At 44.6% G+C, this 12,720-nt stretch overlaps 1 protein-coding gene across 2 annotated transcripts in view; it reads left to right on the top strand.

Annotated features, from left to right (window-relative positions):
* scarf2 (scavenger receptor class F, member 2) overlaps nucleotides 1-12,720 on the top strand; it is a 59,172-nt gene that overhangs the window by 13,604 nt on the left and 32,848 nt on the right. For both annotated transcript variants that reach the window (XM_080794430.1, XM_080794429.1), the window contains exons 2-8: nucleotides 745-803; nucleotides 1,660-1,761; nucleotides 3,073-3,380; nucleotides 5,262-5,473; nucleotides 7,399-7,617; nucleotides 9,075-9,203; nucleotides 11,342-11,445. In XM_080794430.1, the coding sequence (XP_080650556.1) occupies nucleotides 745-803; nucleotides 1,660-1,761; nucleotides 3,073-3,380; nucleotides 5,262-5,473; nucleotides 7,399-7,617; nucleotides 9,075-9,203; nucleotides 11,342-11,445 (1,133 nt within the window). The remainder of the gene's footprint in view (nucleotides 1-744; nucleotides 804-1,659; nucleotides 1,762-3,072; nucleotides 3,381-5,261; nucleotides 5,474-7,398; nucleotides 7,618-9,074; nucleotides 9,204-11,341; nucleotides 11,446-12,720) is intronic.

Genomic DNA, 12,720 nt, shown 5'->3' with positions numbered 1-12,720 from the left:
GCCAAGACGATTCTGGCAGCACATTTTGATCTTAGTTTTAGTCTCTTGAATAGTTTAAGTCACATTTTTGTCACCTGGAATGTTTTTAGTGTTAGTCTATAGTTTTAGTCGACTGAATATCATACGATTTTAGTCGACTAAATCTACAGTTGATTTAGTCGACTGAAATGTATTTTGATGCCGCCGTAATGACTGATTTGACACTTGCTGTAAAATCGCGCTGTGAGCTTGTAGATCTTGTAGATTTACAGCATCCAAACAAGTGTAAAATGACTTATACTGGCTCTCCTGTCCACTAGTTAGTCCCTTCCTAACATTTTAGTCTAGTTTTCATTTGTTGACAAAACTGTCAATATATTTATTCTTAGTTGTAGACATCATAGCTTAGTTTTCATTGTTAGTTTTATTTAGTTTTCGTCACAGTATTTAGTCGACGAAATCGACCCTGCAGGCAAGGGTTAATAGGTTATGGAGAGCTCTGAGCGTGACCCTATTTATCAATCGGAGAGAGTGGAGAGACACACATTCTCACGATTACTACACGACGTGCATGTGCTAAGCATGTGGAATCATCCTAACACAATGCACCGCATGCTTAGCCGTGGACCACCACATCAATGAGGAAAAGCCAGAGATCTAAAGACCTGAGCTATACGTATAGCTGCTTCATGCTGTGTTTACTCTGTTTCTGTTAATGTGCAACGACGTGCTTCATGTTTGCCTCGACACTTCTTCTCTCTGCAGGTCACCGGGGTCTGTGTGCTGCGGCGGATGGGGTCAGCTGGGAGACGAGTGTCCAACACGTATGTGTTATAATATTTATCAATGCATGTGATGCGCCATTCTGTGAGAGGGTTATCTAATCAGTCCAATAAACAGGCTGTACACTTAAAATCATGGATTCACACGATCTGGCATTTATTGATTGCCCATAATTATCCCAAATTGAATGGGTCATGTGATATACATATGAACAGCAAAGACACATATGAAAGCAGATACGACCTGTATACATCACGAATCAGATTCGATCATATCAGTCCGCAGATCGGGGGGCCCCTCGAAGCACAGGACAGACGCTTGTCGGTCTTGGAGAATTCTGACGTGTTTATCTTTTTTCCGACACTATCTTACTCGCAATCTTTCTTGTCACTCAGTGACCTTGCTTGGGCACAGCTCGGCTGCACACTCTTAAAGTAATAGTAACTGCTTAAAGGGTCTACTTTCCCCCATCACATGTCATAGTATTATAATATATGTACCATCCTATCTATGTTATGGAATGATATAGAACACATGAACCTGTCTCGCCCACGGCCGGGCAAACGCTATATGAGCATCAAGAGCAGCACCACCAGACTATTGAACAGTTTCTACCGGTCCACAATTAGACTGCTGAACAAGAGCTAGGACTGGTGACGCCACAAACAGACTGAACGGACTGGTCTCCTTTAGTAGAGACTATACTCTATATATATATACACATATAGGCTACATCACTTTATTTAATTATGTTTATATGCATACATATTGTACCATGTAGATTAGTCATGTACTAATATGCACTTTCTTTCTTTTTAACTGCAATGATGAGCTGCTGCACAACCAAGAATTTGATGTGACACTAAAGTTCGATTCTCTGATTCTCTACCCTAATAGCTCTCTGCGAAGGCAACTTCACCTGCAAGGAGAACGAGGTGTGCGTCAGACCAAACGAGTGCCGATGTCGTCATGGATACTTCGGAGCTAGCTGTGACACCAGTAAGGCTAACCTTTTGCAATTTAGACTTGTCGCTTTGCCTGTTTCTTTCGTTTGTTTGATTGTTTTTTTTACTATAAAGGTCAGGTCAATCAAACAATATCAATATCATAAGCAAACAGTATAAGGCTATACTTACTTCTATCGTCCGTTGAAAGTGTAAGAAAGAGGATGACATTTATATATTGAAAATGTATTTCCTTTAGACTAGAGGATAGCCCCTTGAGATGTATCATCTGGTTTTAGAGGGGGTCCTCGGGAACAACACAATGAATACAGTACAAAGACAACACAATACATTAAACATGTCGACACAGAACAATACACTTACAACAAAACATAGAGGCTCTACAAACCACTCAAACACTAGTTAGTTAGTTAGTTAGTTACTTTATTGACACGCATGTATAAGACATTGGGTCCAAACAATAATTAAAAAAAAACATGAATCAAAAACTTTAAAAGGTACAATACATTAAAATATACAATACACAACAATACAGAATCCCTTTACAACAGGAGCTCTCTATTGCTCCACAGGTGACAGGCAGGCATGTAGCAATATACCATACGTAAAGTCTCTCTGTTAGTGCCCACAAAGAGTGAGCTCAAATCAATACCCTCATGTCCATATTTCACTCTGATATCTTGTGTGAGGGGACGCACCAGTATGTGCTGTTCGTTACACATACAATAATGTTCTCCCTGTGTCCCCTAGGGTAGGTATACCCTCACAAAAAACATGCAGTAATCCTGGTCTCTAAACTGCCTCCCCCTGGCCAGCCGGGGCGCCTGATGGAGGGGAAAGGAACTGGTTGGAATAACGTGTTCCTTCCACGCGCTATACGTCCAACCAGGGAAACTCCCCCCTGTCAGGTGTAAAGGAGCAACTTGGACACTCAGGCATGAAGGAAGCAGGAGTTAAGTCCGTTGCTCTCCCCTTGTCCCCCATATATGGGGACTAGGTTGGTCTCCCCTTGTCCCCCATATATGGGGACTAGGTTGGTCTCCCCTTGTCCCCCATATATGGGGACTAGGTTGGTCTCCCCATGTCCCCCATATATGGGGACTAGGTTGGTCTCCCCATGTCCCCCATATATGGGGACTAGGTTGGTCTCCCCTTGTCCCCCATATATGGGGACTAGGTTGGCGGAGGGTGTGTAGAGCCCAGGATCACATTAGATGATTGACACAGGGGTGAAAAATGGGTTACAAAATCGTGGGATAAAATTACACATACAATACTACATACACTTTATACTGACCACATTGTCCCCCCCCCTCTCCCCCCCCCCCCCCCCCCCCCCCCACAGAGTGCCCGGCCCAGTTCTGGGGCCCGGACTGTAAAGGAAAGTGCACGTGCCACCCCAACGGCCAGTGCGACGACCTGACGGGCGCGTGCGCCTGCCACCACAACCGCTGGGGGCCCAACTGCGAGAACGCCTGCCTCTGCCAGAAGGGGAAGTGCGACCAGGACAGCGGGCGGTGCACGTGCCACCCGGGCTCCTGGGGGCCCCAGTGCAACAACAACTGCTACTGCAGCGTCAACTCGGCGTGCGACCCGGCGACGGGCCGCTGCCTCTGCAGCCCCGGCTGGACGGGCCGCAACTGCGCCATCCAGGTAACGACGGTTGTGCTAATCATGCTATTTCCAATTAACCCATTCTGACCTGAGATCAGATTCATACGAGGTTTCCACTGGGGACACACACTGGTCTGATTAACCCATTCTGACCTGAGATCAGATTCTAAAAATGTCAGTCGTTCTTCGTCGATTTTTCAAAAATAGCAGATCTACAAGCTCGTAGCGCGCCACTCGGTGGCGCGCTATGAGCTTGTAGATCTGCTATTTTTCAATAGATAAAGCATAACACGATGCTGACACCAAAACGGGTTCCCGGTCAGAATGGGTTAAAGGGACACTTCACCCTTTTTGCAAAAATATATATGTTAATGATGTTTGGAAGCTTTAGAACACTTTCCTGGGGGGTCTTTATGTGTGTAATATGTGGTTTTAGATATTTTAGATTGTAGCAGTGAGCCCAGTGTCTCTGATGTCATGGACACTGGTCTCACTACCTTCCTGGACTACAATTCCCATAATTATTTGGTGCACTGCTCCTCCTTGTGGATAGGGGGGAGAGCTGTCTTACTGAGACAACATGTAGTCCAGGAAGGAAGTGAGCCCAGTGTCCATGACATCAGAGACACCGGGCTCACTGCTACAATCTAAACTATCTAAAACCACATATTACACACATAAAGACCCCCAGGAAAGTGTTCTAAAGCTTCTAAAAGTCATTAACATATATTTTTTTGCAAAAAGGGTGAAGTGTCCCTTTTAGAAATATTGCTAAAATCAATTCCTGTCACCCCAAGACATCGAGATAGTTATACATGCCCTCATTTATCATCACGCCTCGACTACTGCAATTCCCTCGACTGCGGCCTTAGCAAGAAAACCACATCCCGCCTACAGTTAATTCAAAATTCTGCTGCCCGTTCTGCTTACCAATACAAAGAAACGAGACCATATTACACCCGTACTGTACTTGCCACTCTGCACTGGCTGCCAGTGAGAGCCAGATGCGACTTTAAAATGTTACTTTTCACCTATAAAGCCCTGAACGGACTACTGGCCCCGATACCTACATCCTATAGAAATGCTGTTGTCCCCACCTAAATCTAAACGCACCCTCAGATCTTCAGATAAGGCCCTACTAGAGATCCTTATAGGACGGACCTAGTCACCAGAGGTGGTCGGGCCTTTTCCGCCCGGGCACCCAGACTATGGAATGCTCTACCGGTGCATGTTTAGGTTTAGGTTTATTTATTTAGCATATAGTACAAAAAATAGACAATAACATATCAAAGAAACAAAAATACAATGCAAGGAAAGGAAGAAGCCACAAGGCTTATATGGAATCCTTTCCTGAAGGAAGAGGTCATTGGTTTAAAAGATTAAAAGTTCATAAAGAACAGTACATAAATCTACAAAATTACATCTGCATGTAAGATTAGCACCACCTGTGCCTGTGTTTAAGTCACTTTTGAAAACTCACCTTTACACAGAATGTTTTTTACTCTTTATATAGGAGATTGTTATGACTGCCATGTTGTCGTCTTTTCTTTATGTTTCTAGTTTTTAAACTGCCCTTGATTGTATGACTTGCTATATGTTGTTTTTGTTTTTTAATATTTGGAACCTTGCTCTGAAAGGTGCTATATAACCCATTCTGAACGTTAGCATCGTGTCGTGCTTTAGCTATTGAAAAATAGCAGATCTACAAGCTCATAGCGCGCCACCGAGTGGCGCGCTACGAGCTTGTAGGTCTGCTATTTTTGAAAAATCGAAGAACGACTGACATTTTTAGAATCTGATCTCAGGTCAGAATGGGGTTAATCAGACCAGTCAGTGTGTGTCCTAGTGGAAACCTCGTATGAATCTGATCTCAGGTCAGAATGGGTTTAAATAAAGTTCATTATCATTGTCGTTATCCAGTGCCAGTGCAACAACTCTCCGTGCGAGCAGTTCACGGGGCGCTGTCTGTGCCGCGAGCGGCTGTGGGGCCCGCGCTGCGAGCGCTACTGCCAGTGCGTGCACGGCAAGTGCAACCAGGCGGACGGCTCGTGCACGTGCACGCCGGGCTACCGCGGGAAGTTCTGCCGGGAGCCGTGTCCCGCGGGCTTCTACGGGCAGAACTGCAGGAACAGGTGAGAGGTGGCGTCATTTTGCAAAATGAATTAGGAACTAAATGATAAGGGACAATATGGGTGGCACCCAACTGTATGTATGTGGTGGAGGAAAATAAGTATACGCAAATGTTTTTACTTAAGGCCATTTAGACCTGAGGACGATTCTAAAAAAAATCCTATTTTTTTTTCTGAAAAACCTATGTTTCTATGTCAGTGCTGCTCAACCTTTTTCATGTCAAGGACCCCCAGAATTATCTCTATTTGGCCACGGACAGTTTGTCACCTCCCCGTTCACATTCAACAGATCCTGTGATCTTTTGTGGCCAGAGGTAATTTTATGGGGTCTAGTAGGACTATATAAAAAAATGAATCGCTATAAAATGTTGTCTAAATGTAGACGTCTAAATGTAGACGTTTAAATGTAGACGTCTAAATGTGTACGTCTAAATGTAGACGTCTAAATGTAGACTAAATGTGTACGTCTTCTCTTATGGGGGTCCCTGGCATATCTTTTCAAATGGGGGTCCACGGGCTAAGTAGTGTCAATTTGGGGGTCCTTGACATGAAAAAGTTTGGGAACCACTGCTTTAAACAAACAACAAATGTACTTATAAGTGCAGTACTTAGTTACTTGACACCACTGCAGGTGAGGAAAAATAATTGAGCACGTCCAACAGTCCCACACACATAGCATGGGAAACCGACAGTTCTGCTAAAAGCAAGACCCATAAATAATGTTCGGGCTCCATGTCTGACGAGTGTTACCGTGTGGTTTTGTGGTTTCGATATAGGAAATAAGACTTAATCTACGCTGTGGCTGATAACCCTTAAAACATCTGAAAGTGTTACTCAATGGAGTAGATATTAACCCATTTTGGGCGGGAACCCCTTTTGGTGTTTTAAAGCATCATGTTATGCTTTAGCTGTTGAAAAATAGCAGACCTACAAGCTCGTAGCGCGCCACCGAGTGGCGCGCTACGAGCTTGTAGGTCTGCTATTTTTGAAAAATCGTTAAAATGTGTTGCAAATCATTGAATATATATTTCAGAGCGAACATTTTTTAACTAAAATATCGGCTTCTGGTGGGGGGTCTCTGGAACTACATATTTTGAGATGGGGGGGTCCGTGGCCCAATAGAGATAATTCTGGGGGTCCTTGACATGAAAAAGGTTGAGAACCACTGACATAGAAACATGTTCTTTTCAAGAAAAAAAATGTGTATAGAATCTGGTCTCAGGTCAAAATGGGTTAAAGTGAGATTTGGGAATTGGTATTCGCATTATCCCAGAATAATCCCAGAGTCTGCTAAACATGCTAAAGCAATTCAGGTTAATCGTTTTACCTTCCAACGCCGACCTCAATACACAACAGTGTTGCTTTTACCTTCCACGAGGCAACGCCAAACCTCAACACAGTGTTCTCAACACACAGTGTTGCCGTAGAGATCAGAAAGAAGCAAAAGGTTTTCTCGTTTTACCCATTTAGGCCTGAAAAAAATGTCTGACAGTTTTCTGAAATACCTCATGTTTCTAGGCCTATATCACTCAATATTTCATGTCAAGGACCCCAAAAATGACCTGTAATTGGCCTCCGAGACCCCGCATCTGAAAATATGTGGTTCCATCCAGGGACCTCCTCCCCAGAAGCAAAGATTTGAGTTAAAAACGTTTGTTCTGAATAAATATATTCCAAATTTTGAGGCACATTTTCACGATTTTTCAAAAATAGCAGACCTACAAGCTCATAGCGCGCCACTCGGTGGCGCGCTATGAGCTTGTAGATCTGCTATTTTTCAATAGCTAAAGCATCTAACCCATGCATTAGATAATTGACACCGGGTGAAAAAAAAAATGCGTTGAAAAAATCGTGGGATTAAAAAAAATAAGTAAAACCATTGAGTTTTGTAACTTTCCCCCCCCCCCCACCACCACCGCCACCACCAGGTGTGGCCACTGCAAAGGCCAGCAGCCGTGCAAGGTGACGGAGGGCCGCTGCGTCACCTGCGACCGCGGCTGGAACGGGACGCGCTGCGACCAGCTGTGCTACAAGGGCTTCTTCGGGGAGGCGTGCGGGGAGGCGTGTCCCACCTGCAAGGACGGCCACCACTGCGACCCCATCCATGGCAAGTGCTCGCACTGCAACCCCGGCTGGATCGGGGACAGGTAACCATAATGATATGATATGATACAGTACTTTGTTGTCAGTTCACACTGACATTTGTCTTGCGACCCAGCAGCCAAGTATGCAGAACACATATACACACATTTGACATAACACAAAGAACAAGACAATTTACTATACATAAAGACATGAAGACCAGTAAGACGCGCATACGCGGGAAGCGAACGCAGCTCGTACATATTTGGGTTTTGGACGTATAGCTGCTTTGGGGACTCCTTATATGGTTATGGCTGAGTCATGGTGACACAAATCACTCAGCTCCATATATGGGCACAAAAGCGGGACAGACAGACAGACAGACAGACACACACACAGACAGACAGACAGACATGATCTGCTAGGTCTCATAGTAAGTGCCCACTGCATTCGCAATCACTGCGTTCGCAATCACTGCGTTCGCAATCACTGCGTTCGCAATCACTGCGTTCGCAACAAGAGCAATATCCACCGCTTAGATTACCCCGTGGCTACTACAACTCCTGATTAAGCCTCAAGGTCGACTGGTGGACAAAGGACCTCTTTAGTCTGACCTTATTGTATGCTGGTATACACCATATCTCCTTCCTGAATGTAGCAGCCTATATTCTCCATACAACACATGCTTAGTATTAGAGGTGATATTCCTTGCTAACCTTAGGATGCTGTTATCATACGTGGATGTATAAAGTTTCTGAAGTTGTTGTTGTCCAACAATCGACCACGTAACGACCACGCCCCCCCTTGTTCCTGCACGCTTTGCATGCTATTATTATTATTCGAAAACAGTGTTGTTTTTGGTAGCACATTTTTTATCTCTTGAATATTTTTCATTTCGTTTTAGTCACAGTTTAGTCACCTGGAATGTTTTAGTGTTAGTCTAGTTTTAGTCGACTAAATATCACATGATTCTTTTGTCGACTAAAACTACAGTTTATTTAGTCGACTAAAATGTATTTTGGCGAGCGTTGATGTTGTTGAAATTAGTGTTATTACACTTGCTGAAAATAGCAGATCTACAAGCCCACAACGCCCCACACTGCGACGCGTTGTGAGCTTGTAGATCTGCTATTTTCAGCATGCAACTAATCGTACAATGACTTATAGTGGATCTCTTGTCCACTAGTCCCTTCCTAACATTTTAGTCATCATAGCTTAGTTTTTTATTTTTTTTATTTTTTTATCATTTTCGTCAACACTGCTCGAAAACAAAAACAAGGCAACACGGAACCCAACCCCCCTAAATATGGGTTTTATTCCCCCTCAGCCCATGTTTTTTTCCACACATTTTTCCTACATTGTCATTTTCCCCACCCGGGATTTCAAAGCGTACATAATGAGCAGGCGCCGCGCCTTTCAACTAGTAGCTATACTGTATAGTACAGTGGGATAATCACTGTAATAATGACTGTAATCATGGCATTCCTCCCGTGTGATGTGTGGTTGTTGTGTACTGTAACAGGTGCGAGGTACGTTGTCCGAACGGCACGTACGGCGAGAACTGCGAGAACGACTGCAGCCACTGCTTCAACGGGATCTGTCACGTGGTCACTGGGGAGTGCCTCTGTGACCCGGGGTTCCACGGGACATAGTAAGTGGCTACTCGCTGTATGCATGTATGGCACCGGTGGCCGAACGGTTTGCGGAGCGGTCTTGTTATCGGCAGGTCGCTATAGTTCGTATCCCCGGACCGGCACGTTAAAATGACCACCGCTGAAGTGCCCTTGGACAAGGCATTGAACCCCCTACCATGAAATGTTCTATGAGCAGGGCCTGGCTGTAAACAAGTTCTTGAGCTTAGTCCAGTTAACCTGCAGGGTAAACATGGTACCTTTCCTTTCCTTAGTCCAGTTACCCTGCAGGGTAAACATGGTACCTTTCCTTTCCTTAGTCCAGTTACCCTGGGTAAACATGGTACCTTTCCTTTCCTTAGTCCAGTTACCCTGGGTAAACATGGTACCTTTCCTTTCCTTAGTCCAGTTACCCTGCAGGGTAAACATAGTACCTTTCCTTTCCTTAGTCCAGTTACCCTGGGTAAACATAGTACCTTTCCTTTCCTTAGTCCAGTTACCCTGGGTAAACATGGTACCTTTCCTTTCCTTAGTACAGTTACCCTGCAGGGTAAACATAGTACCTTTCCTTTCCTTTATGTGTGTGTGTATCTGTCACGCACCATGGATGGAAGGGCCACTGACTGTGTGTGTGTGTTTTTTAGTTTTAAATTGAGGCCGATAAAGTGCCGTGCCGAAGTAGCAGGAAATAAAATTGCGATAAAGCCTTTGATTAAAGGGAATGCAACAAGAACATGTTTACTGCGCGTTCTGTTCTCCTGCTCCTGTTCTCCTCCAGGAAGACATTTAGGCCTGACGTCATTTAAAAAAAAAGTCTTCTAAATCATGACAGTTTTCTGAAAAACCCTCATGTTTCTATTTCAGTGGTGCTCAACATTTCCATGTCAAGTACCCCAAAGATGTTATGTAATTGGCCGCCGACCCCCATCTGAACATTTGAGCAGTTGAAACGAATAACAGTCCAAGTCCACACTAATTATCCATAATGTTTAAATGATGGGGGTCATAGACAGCTAGGCCTTTTTGGGGAGGGGTCCATGAATACATTATGGACTGCTTGTTCCAGGGAACCCCCCCTCCCCCAGATTAAGAAGCAAAGATTTGAGTTAAAAAACGTTCGCTCTGAAAGAATATATATTCAAAGACATGTGCCACATTTTAAAAGATTTTTCAAAAATAGAAGATCTACAAGGTCGTAGCGCGGCACGCGGTGCCGCGCTATGAGCTTGTAGATCTGCTATTTTTCAATAGCTAAAGTCCTGAATGAGCACAATTCATACTTAGTCATATGACTGTGTCACATGACTGTGTCACATGGCAAAACAACAGATCTTTCAACTTAAAAATGGTTATTGCCGTCCAGCCTTAAGTCAATACAAAGGGTTTAGTCATCAGACGTGTCTCTCTGTGTTCTACTCCCCATAGCTATAAACTAATGAAATAATGAAAACTATAGAATTGAAATAAAAAATCACACCTGTGTGAAGTGCTAATATATCAAAAGTCTACCTCATGTTGCTATGATTAGGTGATGTAATGGTGATGCAAAACAAACTCTCTTTATTGTTAATGGCATTTAATGTTTGTGTTGGCGACTAAACAAACGTTAAGCATTAAACTCTGTCCATTGGCAATGTTTGTTTAGCTAAAAACAAACATTAAACCTGTAAGTAGAAGGGGCTAGCGCCCCTCAAAAACTAGCTAAACTAACTAGGAATAACTAGAATTAGTTTTAGTCTTTGTCCAAATATTTTAAATAATAGTACAAAATAGCAGACTAAATCAAGTCTGTGATGCTGGCGGAACTCGACTCCGTCTCGTTCCTGACCGCATCACTGTCGTGGCAATAATCACGTTAAACCACACCCTCTCGTGTAATAATTGCAATTATACAACAGTTACCGGTACCCTTAAAACTAAGAAAATCGCTGAAAAAACATATATTTTTTTAATGACAGATGTAGACACTACGACCACAAATGTCCCACAGAGTTTGCTAGCGCTCTGGGAGAACAGAGCAGCTGAATTCTTTGTTTTCATTAGGTGTGGAGTATAGGTGGTCGTTTGAACCACGGCTAGAAGGCTGTTTCAACCAATCAGATTGCTTCCTCCTAACCCTAACCTAACCCTGGTACTGTCTCTCTCTGTATACTTCCAGCTGCAACATGACGTGTCAGCTGGGCCAGTACGGAGTGAACTGCAACAGAACCTGCTCCTGCAACGACAAGAACTGCGACCCGGTGTCTGGCGCCTGCAACCTACGTAAGCCCAGATACCTATACGTCAGGGGGGGGGGGTCTTCAAGTGTGTGTGTGTGGGTGTGTGTTTTACGCTGGCGTTGTCGCGCCCCTCTTGAGCAGACCTGTCGTTGATCCAGGAGACAACATCTGCATTAATCGATGCCTGTTACTGTCGTCATTAGTAATGATTATATTTATTATATGAGATTAGTAATTATCTCACACTTCATATCGCACACATTGCACACGAAAAACATTGTTCCTCCAGGGGCCCACCTTTGTTCCCTATACTGTAGATGTAACCTGACTCAGACGCCAGATGGTGGCAATAATTAAAACAAGATGAAAGAGATGAGAAATGTTTGCCCGTCCGAATAATGACCATGCAGTGGCTGCTGACGTGACGCAACTGTATATAGAATGTCTTAACAGCTGACGGAACACAATGAACACCGTGTTTGTGCATGCGTGCGTGCATACGTGTGTGTGGGTGTGTGTGCGTGTGTGTGTGTGTGTGTGTGTGTGTGTGTGTGTGTGTGTGTGTGTGTGTGTGTGTGTGCGTGTGTGTGTGTGTGTGTGCGCGTGTGCGTGTGCGTGCGTAGCAGGGCGAACAAAGTGGTGACTTGATGTTGTTTCCAGACCAGTGTCCTTTTTATTGCTGTGTTTGTTGGCCCTGCTCCTGTCCAGAGAGAGGGAGAGAGAGAGGGGGCGGGAGAGGGAGAGAGGGGAGAGGGAGGGAGAGAGAGAGAGAGAGAGAGGGGGAGAGGGGGAGAGAGGGAGGGAGGGGGGAGAGAGAAAATGAGGATATAAATAAAAGCAGAACGGAGGAAGAGAGAGGAAGGGACAGACAGACAACATAATACAGTCAGGATGAAGGAAGTGCAGCAGGAAACTGGGATCATGAGAGGTTTGGTCCAGCGGACATGTTGGGTCTCTGTCGGGCCCCCCTCCCCGTCCCCTCCCCTGAATACATAGTGCGTTGCCAACCATGATGACACCCCCCACCCCACGCCACCTGGGCCTTCCATCTGGGCCCTGTTGTGTGTCACAGCGTGCAGGCCCGGTGGGCATTCTGGGTGGGAGGCCGGGAAGCCCTTTTTGGTGTTTTAAAGCATTGTGTCATATACTTCAGCTATTGAAAAATAGCAGATCTACAAGCTCGTAGCGCGGCACCAAGTGCCGCGCTACGAGCTTGTAGGTCTGCTATTTTAGAAAAATAGTGAAAACGCGACGCAAATCTTTGAATATATATATTCTTTCAGAGCGAATGTTTTTAATTCAAATCTTTGCTTCTGGG

Source organism: Protomyctophum bolini (assembly GCF_963924005.1).
Source record: "Protomyctophum bolini genome assembly, chromosome: 22".
NCBI classification, from domain to species: Eukaryota; Metazoa; Chordata; class Actinopteri; order Myctophiformes; family Myctophidae; genus Protomyctophum; species Protomyctophum bolini.
This window is presented reverse-complemented; position numbering and strand designations above follow the sequence as displayed.